This window comes from Manduca sexta, chromosome 12 (genome assembly GCF_014839805.1).
Source record: "Manduca sexta isolate Smith_Timp_Sample1 chromosome 12, JHU_Msex_v1.0, whole genome shotgun sequence".
Lineage (NCBI taxonomy): Eukaryota > Metazoa > Arthropoda > Insecta > Lepidoptera > Sphingidae > Manduca > Manduca sexta.
In genome coordinates, this window is record NC_051126.1 from 13,580,695 (window position 1) to 13,595,460 (window position 14,766).

The 14,766-nt window shown below is 38.2% G+C and overlaps 2 protein-coding genes across 2 annotated transcripts; both read right to left on the minus strand.

Annotated features, from left to right (window-relative positions):
* Positions 1-48: 48 nt before the first annotated feature.
* On the minus strand, positions 49-4,302 carry LOC115451625 (C-type mannose receptor 2). The gene is made up of 6 exons (XM_030179993.2): positions 4,138-4,302; positions 2,481-2,594; positions 2,184-2,327; positions 1,204-1,401; positions 695-946; positions 49-390 (listed from the first exon to the last, which is right to left on the minus strand). Exons 1-6 carry the CDS (start codon positions 4,187-4,189, stop codon positions 173-175), a joined length of 978 nt encoding a protein of 325 aa, XP_030035853.1. The 5' UTR covers positions 4,190-4,302; the 3' UTR covers positions 49-172.
* Positions 4,303-6,700: 2,398 nt separating this feature from the next.
* LOC115451617 (C-type mannose receptor 2) lies at positions 6,701-11,996 on the minus strand. Its single transcript, XM_030179981.2, has 6 exons — positions 11,818-11,996; positions 9,127-9,240; positions 8,354-8,497; positions 7,848-8,045; positions 7,350-7,601; positions 6,701-7,057 (listed from the first exon to the last, which is right to left on the minus strand). The coding sequence occupies exons 1-6, from the start codon at positions 11,867-11,869 to the stop codon at positions 6,834-6,836; spliced, it is 984 nt and encodes a 327-aa protein (XP_030035841.1). The 5' UTR covers positions 11,870-11,996; the 3' UTR covers positions 6,701-6,833.
* Between the last annotated feature and the right edge of the window lie 2,770 nt (positions 11,997-14,766).

Here is a 14,766-nt window from a genome sequence, read left to right on the forward strand (position 1 = left end):
TTCCTTAACCATAATTATTTGAATCAGGATGAAATTCGAAAATAGTGGTCTCATATAAAAATAAAACTTTATTAATTTTTTTGTAAAATTACAAATTTGCAAACTTATGGCTTTCCTGAGGCCCATGCTCGGGAGTAGGGCTGTATTTTGAACCGATATCAATTTTAGATTTTCAATACTGTGTATTACTAATCTGCGGTATCGGGCGCAGACTTGCTGGGTCTTTCTCGCATATAAAGGACTCTTGAAGTCTGCATTGTATGTCGTCGAACTGACGCGATCCGCCGCGGAATATACGGCCGCAATGCTGCCCTTCCGAACCGCTGGCTAAGGAGTTATCCGGCTGCCCAGGGCTCCAGTCCTCATACCCGGCTTCTACGAGTGTTTGTCCTGTAAACGAAAATGTTTTAATGGTCCGAGCCATGTATTTAATAACTTTGGCCTAATAATTTGCCGAATAATTGGTTGTGGTAATCCTAAACAACTGTTGAGGTTTTTTTTAAAGTCTTAATAAACAGATGCGTGAAGAACATAGGTAATATATTATACTATGAACAAATATTAGGAGTTGTATTTTTTAGGTATTTTCAAGTTCCCAGGATCTGTGAAATATATTCACATTCCCAGAATTCAATCACGACTTCAGAACTATATATATATATTATATTTTCACCGTATTATCATGTTTACTCACCGTGGATCGTTCTCCAAATTCCCTTTTCATTCCAATCGTCATAGCCAAGAGCTGTTCCTCCTTTACTTCCTCCGAAGATTGCTTCGTTCGGGACGCTGGCGATCAGTTCTCTGATGACTTGCGCCTCCGCGGCGCTGTTGATGATGGCGAGGTGGCCGCCCTCCGCCGCGCACGTCAGGTAAGCTCCCGCCCACGGCTGCGAGTAGCGGTGGTACTTGTAGCAGTGCCCGATTCTGTTGTCTAGTCTATAACCTGTGCAAAAATTAAATCATACTGTATTTTTAATGTCTTTAATAACTACATAGTATTTTGTTTGTTCGTGAATCAACGATACGTTATCAGAGTTAAAAAAAATGAAAAGCTTGCAATAATTTCATATCGTGTTTTAGTTGTGCTCGCCGTCGTAATGAAAAAATATTTTTAAAGACATGAAATTAAAAATTACATCAAGCTACCCACGGCTTTGCTAAATTCATTGCAAAATGCATAAAGTTTGACTTTGTTTGCACCTGTGTCGATGGTCCCGCACTCGGTGATGACGAGCTCTTTGGTTTTCTTTTTGTAGCAGATGTAGGGCAGTGCGTCGGTGCAGCTGCCCGCGACCAGTCCTACCTCAGGCAGCAGACGCATGCAGCTTGAAGTGCCGCTGTAGTCCTCGGGGAACATATTTTCATACATTCCAACTGGCATCGAATACAAAGGCACTCCTGAGAAAGCAAAACAATTACTTAACAAAAAATTTATAAAATTGGACCCACGCATTTATCTAGTGTCCCCACACTATGTCTTTGTATTCATCTCGTAAATTATGGGGGCCACCATTTTTTTCGCTGGAAATTGAAAGTTTTGCTACTTCCAAGCTACAAGGGGCAACTACAGGGTATGTTGGAGTTACCGGCCTTACGACCCGACATTAAATCGCTCAGAAATATGAAAAGCATCGGACGTTCGCCTGAACGACTTCCTAAATTCACACTACATTGGCATACTACCAAAATTCTGCAGACGGCAGGGGCTGTCTGCCGTTAGATTACATTATTGGATCCCCTGGAATGGACGACAGTGCTGAAGGTAGGCTTTATGCTCCCTTCCCTCCCCCTACAACAGGAGATGGGCCGCTCTAAGCGTCATCGCGCAAGGGTGATTATGAACGACAACTTAGACACTTCCGTCGAAAGCGTCGAAGATGGTCATCGCGGAGTTTTAGTTAGGCTGTGCGGCGTCGGCGGCGGTCGCCTGACGTTTTCCATTTTTCCGGGCGGCTGAACGTCCATTCGCTAGATACGGTGAACCCAACATCGTTAAGTCGCTCGCCTTGGCTGCGCTATAGTCGAAAACACTTTCCCGCGAAAAAAAATATATAAAAAGTGATAGATGACAGAACTGTTCACGGGGTAAATACGTTACCACTAGATTCAATACGTTAAGGTTGAGAAACTAAAAATATTTTTTATTAATTTCAACTTGAATAAAAATACTAATACCATACCCTCCACGCTGGTGTACTCGGTGGGTGTTATGGTATTGTGGATGCCGGTGTACACCCCGGAGGAGAATACGCGTTTGTGTCCACTGATAATGCTGTGAATCACATCGCTCACGTCCACGTTAATTGGTGATGCTAGAACTGCACCTGAAATGTGTTAGACCTTGTTTTGTAGAGATATTACCATAGTCCTTTTTTTGAGTATCTAGAAATCTGTCTCTTTCCGGTCATGTCGCATTGCCGTCTCACCAGAATATGAGTAACTAAACTGAGAATTAAAGTAACCAAAATTAATTTTACCTTCCAAATTGCACCGAAGTCGCGCGTCGTGCCACTTGGCTGGTATTTTTTGAAACTTGAACCATCCATTAGCTGCAGAATGGAACTCGTAGTCAGACCGAAAATCATTGCTGCCTGAAATAAAAGATAATTATTATATTAAAAAAGGCACCATAGCAACATTATACTTAGACACTGATTACCAAAATCTTTGATTCCATATTCAATAAATAATAATTAAGAAACTATCATAAACATACCATGAACGATTGCAAAATATAAGTTTGTGAGTTAAACACATTACCATTAATTAGTATTCACACTCCTTCAATGTCATGAGTGATGACTCATGAAACTTTTTTATACTTAATGACAAGACCAGTTTGCCTGATAGTATTTACTATTTAGTAATCCGTCAACAGACACGTTGTCAGGTTCTCCTCCCACAGAGATATTCATAAGCTACGCGACAGAGACGCGTAACATAGGTTGCCTACCAGTATGCTACGATACAAGCTGTGTTTCCTCACATAGCGCTACCCAAAGTAGATTCAAGGTCGACTATATTCATTAAATACTTATTAAGCTGTTAAAAACCATGTCTGTCTCTGGCGAAAAAATCGGTGGTATAATAATTAAGCTAGAACATTCGTAGAAGGCTCTGTGATTTAAGGTTAGGTTTAAAAAATAATAGGTCCAGACAGATTCTTCTTCTATATCTATATCTATACTTATGATAATCTATACTTATAATAAATATGTAGAGAGGTTAATTCTGTACATGAAATATATTTCCAAAATAACCATCAGGGGGTGATTAGGGATCGATACTGATGCCAAAAATGCAATTAGTAAAATTTTCGTCTGTCTGTATAACCGTTATAGAAACAAAAACTGCTCGACGGATTTTAACGAAACTTGGTACAATTATTTTTCATACTCCTGAGCTGGTTATAGTATACTTTTCATCACGCTACAATTAATAGGAGCAGAGCAGTGAAGGGAAATGTTGGGAAAACGGGAGAAGTTACTACATTTTTAAAGCTTCCGTCGCGTGTGCAACCTTAATGATTAAAGCTACACAGAAATCATGTATCACGGAAATGACCGGACAATCGGACCACCTGCATACCACCATACATTAAAAAAACATCCCGACAAATTGAGCACCTCCTCCATTTTTGAAGTCCGAAATCCACGCGGGTGAAGCTGCGGGCGGAAGCTAGTCTTTAATATTATGGCTTCCACCGTTTATCTATCGGTGATTTCGCCCATGTGGAGTAATAATATCGATATCGAACATGGCATAGAGGTTAAATTAGTTATTATTTTTGTTGCACTATCGCAAAGGTGTCATGATTTTTATTAATAAAAATCAAGTACCAATTACAGTACTTAGATACTTAATCGTAGCCCCTGTAGCTTTCTTAGTGTACTCAAATTTAAAAAGACGTAAATACCAAATTGAAATTTTCCTCATACCGCTGATTATAGCTGTAAGTTTTGTGTTGATTTTTTTGCAATTGTTATTGTTTTATTTTCTACTAAACATAAATAAATAAAAAGATGAAAATAGGATAAATAAAACAACATAGAAATCTACTTACCTCCCTATATACTTTACATAATTATAGAACTCAAAATAGGTATATACAAAATTATATAAGTACATACATACCTGCAACCAGGAAAGTGCCAAAAGCTAGCAGAACAAGTCCGTGAATCTCCATTGTGGGCAGATCACTGTACCACTAATGCGGACGGAACTTGTTTATATACTCGAAGGCACATAGGAGTTTTTTGGCCTGTTGTTTTTTTCAAAATATTTTCTGATTTGATCATTAATTCGTTTGTATTATCGTAAGGCACCCATTTTATATAACACATTTATACTGGAATGATGTACCTATCTAAATTGGTCACCGAAACCCTGGCCTATACATATATAATGGAGCTATAGAAGTTTTACTTATGTCGTGTGGTTTTAATTAATTTCAAAAGCCTCGCTAAATTCGAAAGACGAAGTCTGCTGTCGCTGAACACTCTGAAGGAGGTTCCTATCATTATCTGTGACTAGACAAATTACAAATCTTTGCCAAAGAACACCGATTCCTGCCTAGAATGATACGTCAGGCTATTGAAATTAAAAAACATCCGAATTTCAATAGAGAAGATGTTTGGCAGCGTACATAAGCCTGGGGTCCATTTCTACATTTAATTAAACCGGAACCCAAAAGACCGGCTGGCAGGCTTCAAGACACTGTGAGCTCATTCTGCGTAGATCTGACCACCAACAGTTAAAATTAAAAAAAAACATGATATACTTAATTGTATAATGTAGGTAGATATTGTAACTTTGACTTTTCGGATGACCAACACCTCAGGCCGCAGTCTTCGAAACGTCGGGAGAAAATTATAATATAAAAACCGGTATAAAATGCGCAAAGTAGTCTTATTCTAAAGTTTCAAATTCACGTAAATAGAAGAAATCATTATAATACTTAAGTGTCGGTGAAAATAATGATTTATTTTTAGTATAGAAAACGAAAAATAAATATTATTTTTAGTATAGAAAACGCAAAGTAGAACATACTACAAAAATTGAGATAGAACGTATGGTTAGTATAAAACGCATACCGGAAAACCTTACTTATTTACTATAAAATGTATTTATGAAGGATCTTAATTAAGTTAATTTGATAACAGAAAAATAACAAGTTCAGTGTTTCTGTCGTTATTAATAAAGGCGATAAACAAACGATTTTGTTATGTTCTGTTTTGAACATAGTACTATGGTAATTACGAAATAATATAAACATCTTTCTACTTTGGTGCGTGCATTTTGTAAATTTTGCTCCAAATTCCCTAAGGAATTTTGTAGTTCGAATGCACGCAAAGTAAAAGTTTCTAATATTTTCAATAAATATATTGTATCCACACATATGACATTGTCAAATCTTGACCATTCTTAAAGCTGAAAGACGAGATGAGGTGTCCTGATATTACAACAAATCACATTTTCAGTGTTGTACTATTCACATTTTATTGTTATTAAGAGTATTTTTATGCAATTTTTTTACAGTTTACAATACCGTAAAGGTTTACGTAATTCATTTTTTATTTTTTGTAAATTCAATACAGAAACAGCGTTCTTACTATTTTTAGTTTGTCTCGTGTTTTTATTAATGACACTGCAAAAATTAATATTTCAATTGAAAGATTGTGGTGGCGAGCGTAAGTTAAAAATTATAACCTAACTTGTTTCTATATAGTTTCATTTAAAGCGATTACCTTTCTCGATGGAATTTTCACATTCCCGAGAATCCTCGGATTCCGGGGATATTGAAAAACTTGCCTCCCATATTATAAATGTAATTTTACTTCCCAAATGATAAGTTTATTAACCTTCTGCATCACCTAAAGGTTAACTGGTAGAAAATGCCTTCGGCAATAACCTGTTTTTATACTCGTTGTATATAAAATAAATAAATAATAATTTGGCGAATGTTCCTTTTTTAACTAACTTCAAGAAAAGGAGGAGATTCTCAATTTGACTGTAGTTTTTTACTAACGGAAAAAGCAAAAAATAAAAAAAAAATATGTCGCCTTCAAAAACCACTAACGAAACAAGTAATTTAAGATTACCTATATACTGGTTACCAATATTGGAGTCGGTAACTGATTAAAATTGCTTGTTAAGCTAGATAAATAGATGAACAAATGTAACAGGTGCCCTATTCCATCTACGGGGGTATATTATCCTTTTTGCAATCACGGACGTTTTGATCGAAGGACAGCTTTTATTGCTGGATAGATACATAGGTTTTTTTTTTCTCTCTTACCTATAAGAACTAAACTTTATTTTATTGTATTGGTGGAAGAATACAGTTATTTGTACCCGAGTAATCACCATATGGGGAAACACTCGTTCATTGTGTACAATAGCTACTTCTTTTTTTCTGGTGCATCCAGTAAGACAGACCGACATAATTCTAGCGACGATTGGGAGTCGTGCGTAGCGTCTCTCGCTGATCGTCTTTGTATGTTGTATGATGCTAATATAAAAAATATTTGCGTACATTTCACTGTTAATTATTTAGAAATAAATGTGTATAGGTACGTTATATTTTACCAATAAACTTTTTAATCGGTACTATTTCTTTATCTTCCTTAACTTAAATAATTAAACCGGACCAAATACAAATATAATGGGGTCATACGCTGTCTCCAAATAACAGAAATTTTTATACTACTTCAAAAATCTTTTATTTTACGTTTTTTTTTATAAAATTACAAATTTGGAAACTTATGGTTTTCCTGAGGACCATGCCCAGCAGTGGGGCAGTGTTTTGGAACAATATTTTTTGTAGATTTTCAATACTCGTACTGTGTATTACAAGACTGCGGTATCGGGCGCAGAGTTGCTGGGTCTTTCTCGCATATGAAGGGCACCTGAAGGCTGCACTGTATGTCATCGAACTGGCGTGACCCGCCGCGGAATATACTGCCGCAGTGCTGCCCTACTGTACCGCTGCCTAAGAAGTTATCGGGCTGTCCAGGGCTCCAGTCCTCATACCCGGCTTCTACGAGAGTTTGTCCTGTAAACAAAAATATTTTCATGGTCCGAGCTGTGTATTCAATAACTTTGGCCTAATAATTTTCCTAATAATTGGTTGTGGTAACATTATTGAGTTTTTTTAAATGGCTTAATAAACAGATGCGTTCAAAATGCAAACATAGGTAATATATTATACTATGTACAAATATTAGCAGTTATATTTTATCGGTATTTTCAAGTTCCCAGGATCTGTGAAATATTTTCACATTCCCAGAATTCAATCACGGTTTTAGAACTACATATATTTTTACTATATTATCATGTTTACTCACCGTGGATTGTTCTCCAAATTCCCTTTTCATTCCAATCGTGAAAGCCAAGAGCTGTTCCTCCTTTACTTCCTCCGAAGATTGCTTCGTTCGGGACGCTGGCGATCAGTTCTCTGATCACTTGAGCCTCCGCGGCGCTGTTGATGATGGCGAGGTGGCCGCCCTCCGCCGCGCACGTCAGGTAAGCTCCCGCCCACGGCTGCGAATAGCGGTGGTACTTGTAGCAGTGCCCGGTTCTGTTGTCAAGTCTATAACCTGTGCAAAATTTAAATCATACTGTATTTCTAAATCTATTAGTACCTATGTACATATGTATGTTGGTGATTCAACGATGTATGGGTTAAAAGAAACGGTACAATAATATCATATCGTCTTTTAGTAGTGTTTCTCGCCGTCGTAGTGAAAAAATATTTTAACAGACATGAATTTCAAAATTGTATCAAACAGCCTATGGTTTTGCCAATTCATAGTAAAATGAAAAAAGTTTGACTTTGTTTGCACCTGTGTCGATGGTCCCGCACTCGGTGATGACGAGCTCTTCGGTCTTCTTCTTGTAGCAGATGTAGGGCAGTGCGTCGGTGCAGCTGCCCGCGACCAGTCCCACCTGAGGCAGCAGACGCATGCAGCTTGAAGTGCCGCTGTAGCCCTCGGGGAATATATTTTTATACTTTCCAACCGGCATTGAACATAAAGGCACTTCTGAGAACGAGAAAAATTAACAAAACGTTTATAAAGTTGTACTCACGTATTTGACTCTATTAGTTAAGGCGCTAGTGGCCCCACACTGTCGTTATCAATGACGTTTTACATAAAACATCTTAGGTCGTTATATTCAACCCATGAATGATACTTAGGGGCAACAATTTTTTTCGCTGGAAACAGATTTTTACTACCGTAGTCGGGCGAAAAGTGGCGGGAGTGCTTAGAGATAACTAGGGATTGCAGACAGAACTTAACGGTTCACAAAACCAAATACAATTTAAACTTCAATATTACTAAGACCGTACCTTCCACGCTGGTGTACTCGGTGGGTGTTATAGTATTGTGGACGCCGGTGTACACCCCGGAGGAGAATACGTGTTTGTGTCCGCTGATAATGCTGTGAATCACATCACTCACGTCCACGTTAATAGGTGACGCTAGAACTGCACCTGGAATGTGTTAGACCTTGTCTTGTAGAGATATTACTATAGAACTATTCGAAGTATCTGGAAACTAAAGATTTCAAAGTCTGTCATGAATATTTGTTTAGGCATATGATTGTCGAAACAATCAATCCGTTCGGCAATTGTACTGCGTATTACTTTCTTGAGATAAGCGCTCGTAATTCCCCAGTAATTATATTGGCTAAAGTGACACCGAAACATGACAGAGCTAACACAATGGTAACTTGCAGGTTAAATAGACATTATAGTAGCGGTATGAAACCCCTGTGCCTCGGAAAGCACGTAAAGTTATTGATCCTGCGTCTGATCTGTCTCTCCGGCCATATCGGATTGCCGTCTCACCTAACTATGAGAGTGAAGGAACAGAGAGTGCCCATGAATTTTGCGCACAACCTTGTGCACTATCATCGTACCTGGCTGATCTCCGTTGAGCTTGAAAGCCGTGGCCCAAATTCGGCTAGGAAGGATTCATTCATTCAGATATTGTAGTAGTTCCTATACGCCCGGATTTTAGCATATTTTCGACCAGTAGCTAACAAGGATTTGCCACCCAGCATATTGGAATCAACAGCAAATTTTGTCCGCGGAATAAAAGTAAATAAAATCAATTTTACCTTCCAAATTGCACCGAAGTCGCGCATCGTGCCACTTGGCTGGTATTTTTTGAAACTTGAACCATCCATTAGCTGCAGAATGAAACTCGTAGTCAGACCGAAAGTCATTGCTGCCTGAAATAAAAGATAATTTTAATATTAACTAAGACACTTGCCGGTGGTGAAATATATTTTATATATCCGCCCGAATAGCGACCACTGTACACAAGGTGTTAAAACCCGCCATAGTTGCCCACGTAAGTGTTTCGCGTTCCCGGGTCAGCCTATGTATATCCGGTTCCAACAGGCCGGCATAATTGTGTCAACTGCCGAGGGGTAATCATCTCTCGTCAGTCGACATTCTATTGGACCTAAAAGACCGGCTGCCAGACTTCAAAACACTGAGAGCTCATACTGTGTAGATCGGATCGACAATAGCGAAAAAAAAATGTAAGTAGATAGTGTTACTTTGACTTTTCGAATGACCAACACCTCAGTCCCCCCTGACCAGGAAGGCAGATGAGACAAAATGATGGGAGAAAATGATAATATAAAAAACCGCAATAGAATCCCGAAATATAGTTTTATTACGGCATCCTTAGACACTGATTTCAAAAATCTTTAAATCTGTATTCTATAAAGAATATTTAAGAAGCAATCATAAACGCGGCGATAGCCTAGTTGGTTGTGGAACGGTCTGCCGAGACGAATGTCCGCAGGTTCAAATACCAAGGGCACACACCTCTGATTTTTCTAAAAAAATATGTGTGTATTCTTTGTGAATTATCGCTCGCTTTAACGGTGAAGGAAAACATCGTGAGGAAACCTGCATACCTGAGAAGTTCTCTATAGGAATTTCGAGGGTGTGTGAAGTCTACCAATCCGCACTAGGCCAGCGTGGTGGACTAAGGCCTATAATCCCTCTCAGTAGTAGAGGAGGCCCGTGCTCAGCAGTGGGCAAGTACATAATACAGGGCTGATATTATTATGTTGTATCTTTCCTGCGGGAAATCACGGCGTAAAGGCCGGTCCTTTTGGAAGGCTTGCGTGGGGACATGGATCCAACACGTAGAGGCCCCTTTAAGATACATTACTCTAGTTGGAGTTATTATTATTATTATAATCATAAACGGACCATAAACGATTGCAAAATATAAGTTTGTGAGTTCCACACATGAACTCGCCCGATGACATGACTCATGACCCCTTTTTTATACGGAAGGACGAGACCAGTTTACCTGATAGTATTTAATACGTCACGATTGTGGCAGACACGATGTAAGGTGTTTCGCTCACGGATATATTCATACCTACGCCTACCGGTATGCTACTCTATAAGTTTGTTTTCCGTCATAACAATGCGTGAAATATGTACCACGGCATACGGAACTCTCATATAGCGTGGACTGTACTCACCCGTAGATACCTACATAATAAGCACCAAGAATATCATCGGTAATTCCCCAATTCCAGTGATATAAAAAACATCACGGACTACATTTTTCCGTGTAAACAAAACCATGCATCATCTAAATCTATACTCATATTTTAAATTTGTAGAGTTTGTTTGTTTGAACGCGCTAATCTCAAGAATTACTAACCCAATTATGAATTTATTTTCAATTATAGGAAGTTTCATTACTCGTAAGTGCTATAGTCTAATATTCATCTCGGATAAACTTTTTAACGTGACTGGATCTGACTGCAAAATCTAGTTTATAATATAGCAAAAGTATAAAATATTTAAGTTTGTTTGGTTTACGAGTGATGAAATGTTAATGAATCAACAGTGCATTGCCCTCTGGAAAGACGACGCGACGCGACGTTATAAAAAACGGACGCATGCACTACACCTAGTTAGTAACCTATCACCTGTGACCCGGTCAAGTAGCTGCTTATGCATTGCATTATCTGTGACCAACCCTCCAGCCTTTGTACTGATATCTAGTTCAATATTATTACTAGCTTTTGCCCGCGGCTCCGCCTGCGTGATAAAGTTGTTCGTTAAAAAAGTCACGCTATATATTTTCCTGGGGTAAAAAGTAGCCTATATTCTTCCCAAGGTCTCAAACTATCTCCGTACCAAATTTCATCCACATCCGTTGGGTAGTTATTGAGTTTCACGCGTTCAGACAGACAGACAGATGTGGCGGGGGACTTTGTTTTATAATATATATTTTTAGAACTTTTTAAGAGGAACAATTCCATCATATATATATTCCATAACCGTTTACTCAGCACACGCAATGGAAGCTCTCAAGAGGAATAAATGTTCTCCGTTTTTGCAACATTTTTTATTACTGCTTCGCACCTAATGGTCCTAGCGTGATGATATAATATAGTCTATAACGTTCCTCGATACGTGGGCTATCCAAGACTAGAAGAATTCTTCAGTTCGAGCCTGTAGTTCCTGAGATTAGCGTGTTCAAACAAACAAACCACTTCAGCTTTATAATAATAGTATAGATAAGGCATTGCTAGGGGTAACGTTTTCAAGTACCTAACTAGTCGATCATTGCAGTTTATTCGCACTATTCGTTGCGCTTTAGTTAAGACGCTGATTATAGCTATAAGATAAATGTTTAATTTTGTTTACAATACTTATTGTTTTGTTTGCTAAAAACCTAAATAACCAACCTAAAAAACCATAATAACCTCTACTTTACATTATTATAGAACTCAAAATATAAACAAAATTATATAAGTACATACCTGCAACTAGGAAAGTGCCAAAAGCTAGCAGAACAAGTCCGTGAAACTCCATTGTGGGCAGCTCACTGTACCACTAATGCGGTAGGGATGCGTTTATATACCCAGAGGCATGTAGGTATTTTTTGGCATGTTGTTTTTTCCAAAATATTTACCGATCTTATCGTCAGTTCGTTGCTGTTATCGTGAGGCATCCTTTGTTTTATATCACATTTATGCTTGAATGACGAACCAATCTAAATTGGTCGCCTTAATTATTAGGTAACTAATTTAGATAGGTATGTCGCGCGTATAACAATTATAGTAAATAATAAATATACTAAGTACCAGTGGCGAAGGGTCCATATAATCCGATTCCTGCCGGCTTCCTTGTCGTAATTTATGTTAAATCTAATTGTAATCATTAGAACGACTTATAGAGCGCATTTATGCATAATTAGTACTTATATGTAGTGTCGGGTTCCCTTTCGGAAAATTTCACTCTTCGCCACTGCTAAGTATATAGAATTTTGAAGTACTTACCTACAAAGCACGCAACTCCTGTGACGCAGTATTTCTAATAAGTATATTAACGTAATATGAAACTATGAGAACTAATGTTTCCAGACTCGCGTAGCCAGCGGCTTAACTGTCGTTGAGGCCCGTTGCAATTTTATAGGATGAAGACTTCTTTTTCTGATGGAAATCCAGCTAGCAGATATCTTTCCAGAGCCGAGACAGGAGGGGAGTGAGCCAGTGAGAGCTGAGTGGGATGAGACGTTTGTTTTTGGACACTGCGCGATTTGGGCATGACCTCGTGTACCGTTTTATTATCTATAAGTACAATATATTATAAAACAAAGTCCCCTTTTGTAGGTTTGTATGTTATCGATTTTCCCAAATGTACTGAACGGATTTTTATTCAATATGGTATGATCTTCTATCCCGGAAAAATCCTTCACGCGGGCGAAGCCGCGCGCAAAAGTAAAAGCTAGTTAAGTATACAATGCACATTACGTACACGTATAATATAGTCATAAGCTAATATTTTGAAGACGCCAATATTAAGTGGTATTTTACAGTACGTTTACACTTGTTAATCGTTTTTTGTATGTCCACACAATACAGGTCAATGACAAGATACATATTTATATTTTATATTAAAGTTCTCGTTATATAAGGAATATCCATAAGGAAAGAATAAAACTTACCATTGTCTATAATAGGTATAGTCGCAAGGCATAGTAGAACTATAATGTATAAAGTAAGTAAGACTAATTTAGAAGACAAGAAACATATTAGTGATAATTCTGGACTCTAAGAACTGAATATTCTGCAGCTCTTCTGGACAATTATCAGGCACTCGGTCGGAAGGTGATGGAAGAAACTGATGGAAAAAGTTATATTAACGTGTTTGTGTCTTGTTCCTTTGTTCAAACCGAGTAAACTACGACCCAAAAATGCAGACAAACCTGTCCCGCAACACAATTAGCCAGTTCTAAATTTATATTGCGTAAATTGAAGATTTTAATTGTTCTGTAAATGTTTTATATTACGAATATTGAATATATTTGAGTAACTACCTCGGTGGCGTAGTTGCAATGCATACTCGATACGAATGCGATTATCGCGCTGAGTCAGACCAAAATAATTGTGATTGGGTGAGCCGGGAATTGCCCACTGCTGGACATAGGCCTTCCTCATTGAACGCCATAGGGACTGGTTCTGGGCCGCCCTCATCCATCGGACTCCGGCAACCCTCACCAGGTCGTCGGCCCATCTCGTGGGGGGCCTGTCTACGCTGCGTCTCCCGGTTCGTGGTCGCCACTCCAGAACTTTTCCGCCCCAACGGCCATCAGTTCTACGAGCTATGTGCCCTGCCCACTGCCACTTGAGTTTCTGCAAATCTCCTCCTCCGAGACTTCGAGCATAGCCCTCTCTGACATGTGACCGAGTAAATTACTCAATTACAATTCGGAATCGAGGATTTAGTGGTGAAATACCTCTGTGCCTCGGAAAGTACGTAAAGCCGTTGGTGCTCTGACATGATCTTCATCGGTCATGTCGGATAGTCGTCTCACCGGACTATGAGAGTGAAGGAACAGAGTGTATCTGTGTATTCCGCACACACTTGTGCACTATGATATCTCCCGCGACCCTAGTTGATCTCCGTTTAGATTGGTCGCTTTGATCAAAATTAGGCTAGCAGAGTTCATTCATTCATATTTGGCTGCTTTATGTAATAATAATCTTTATTTATAAAATTAATCAATCTCTTTATTTTACCAATTATCTGACTACAATTTACCGAATAGGCTAAATACCGAATAGAAGTCGAATATTCGGTGCAAGTAGGAAATAACTAGTGTTTCCTTCTTTTGTAAATTATTAACAAGATTATATTCATGACTCTGCACACATGAAAGATCTTTTCCAAAAATCCTAAAAAAAAATGTGATTGTTCGAGATAAAATTTATCTTTGTGTACATAATTATGTATTACTAAAAATAATAAAAAATCCCAGATGGTATAAATAGCATAACTTACAATTTAATGTATGTTAACAGTATCAATGTGTCGCACACTCACACTTGCACACACACACACACACACACACATGCGTATACGCTAGGATTTTGGATGAATGGGTGGACTACAACAGAATGTAACATTGGAAATTATGTATTTTTTTTGTAAGTTCGTGGAAAGCACTTTTTGGCCTCCGACATTATACCTAATACTCAGCTAAATTTGTTATCCTTAATTGTACTTAAGCTGTTGCTTTTGCAAATAAATAGAAATAAAATAACGTAGGCCTTAATTCTTTTCGCTCTACGTAGTTATACAATACTAGGTTTTCTATTTATGTAATGGAAATTCTCAATTCTTACTTTGTCGTTAAAGAAGAAAGCGGGAAAGAGCGTCAGAACAACAGTATATTGTTAAATATCCTTTTGATCTATCGATATATT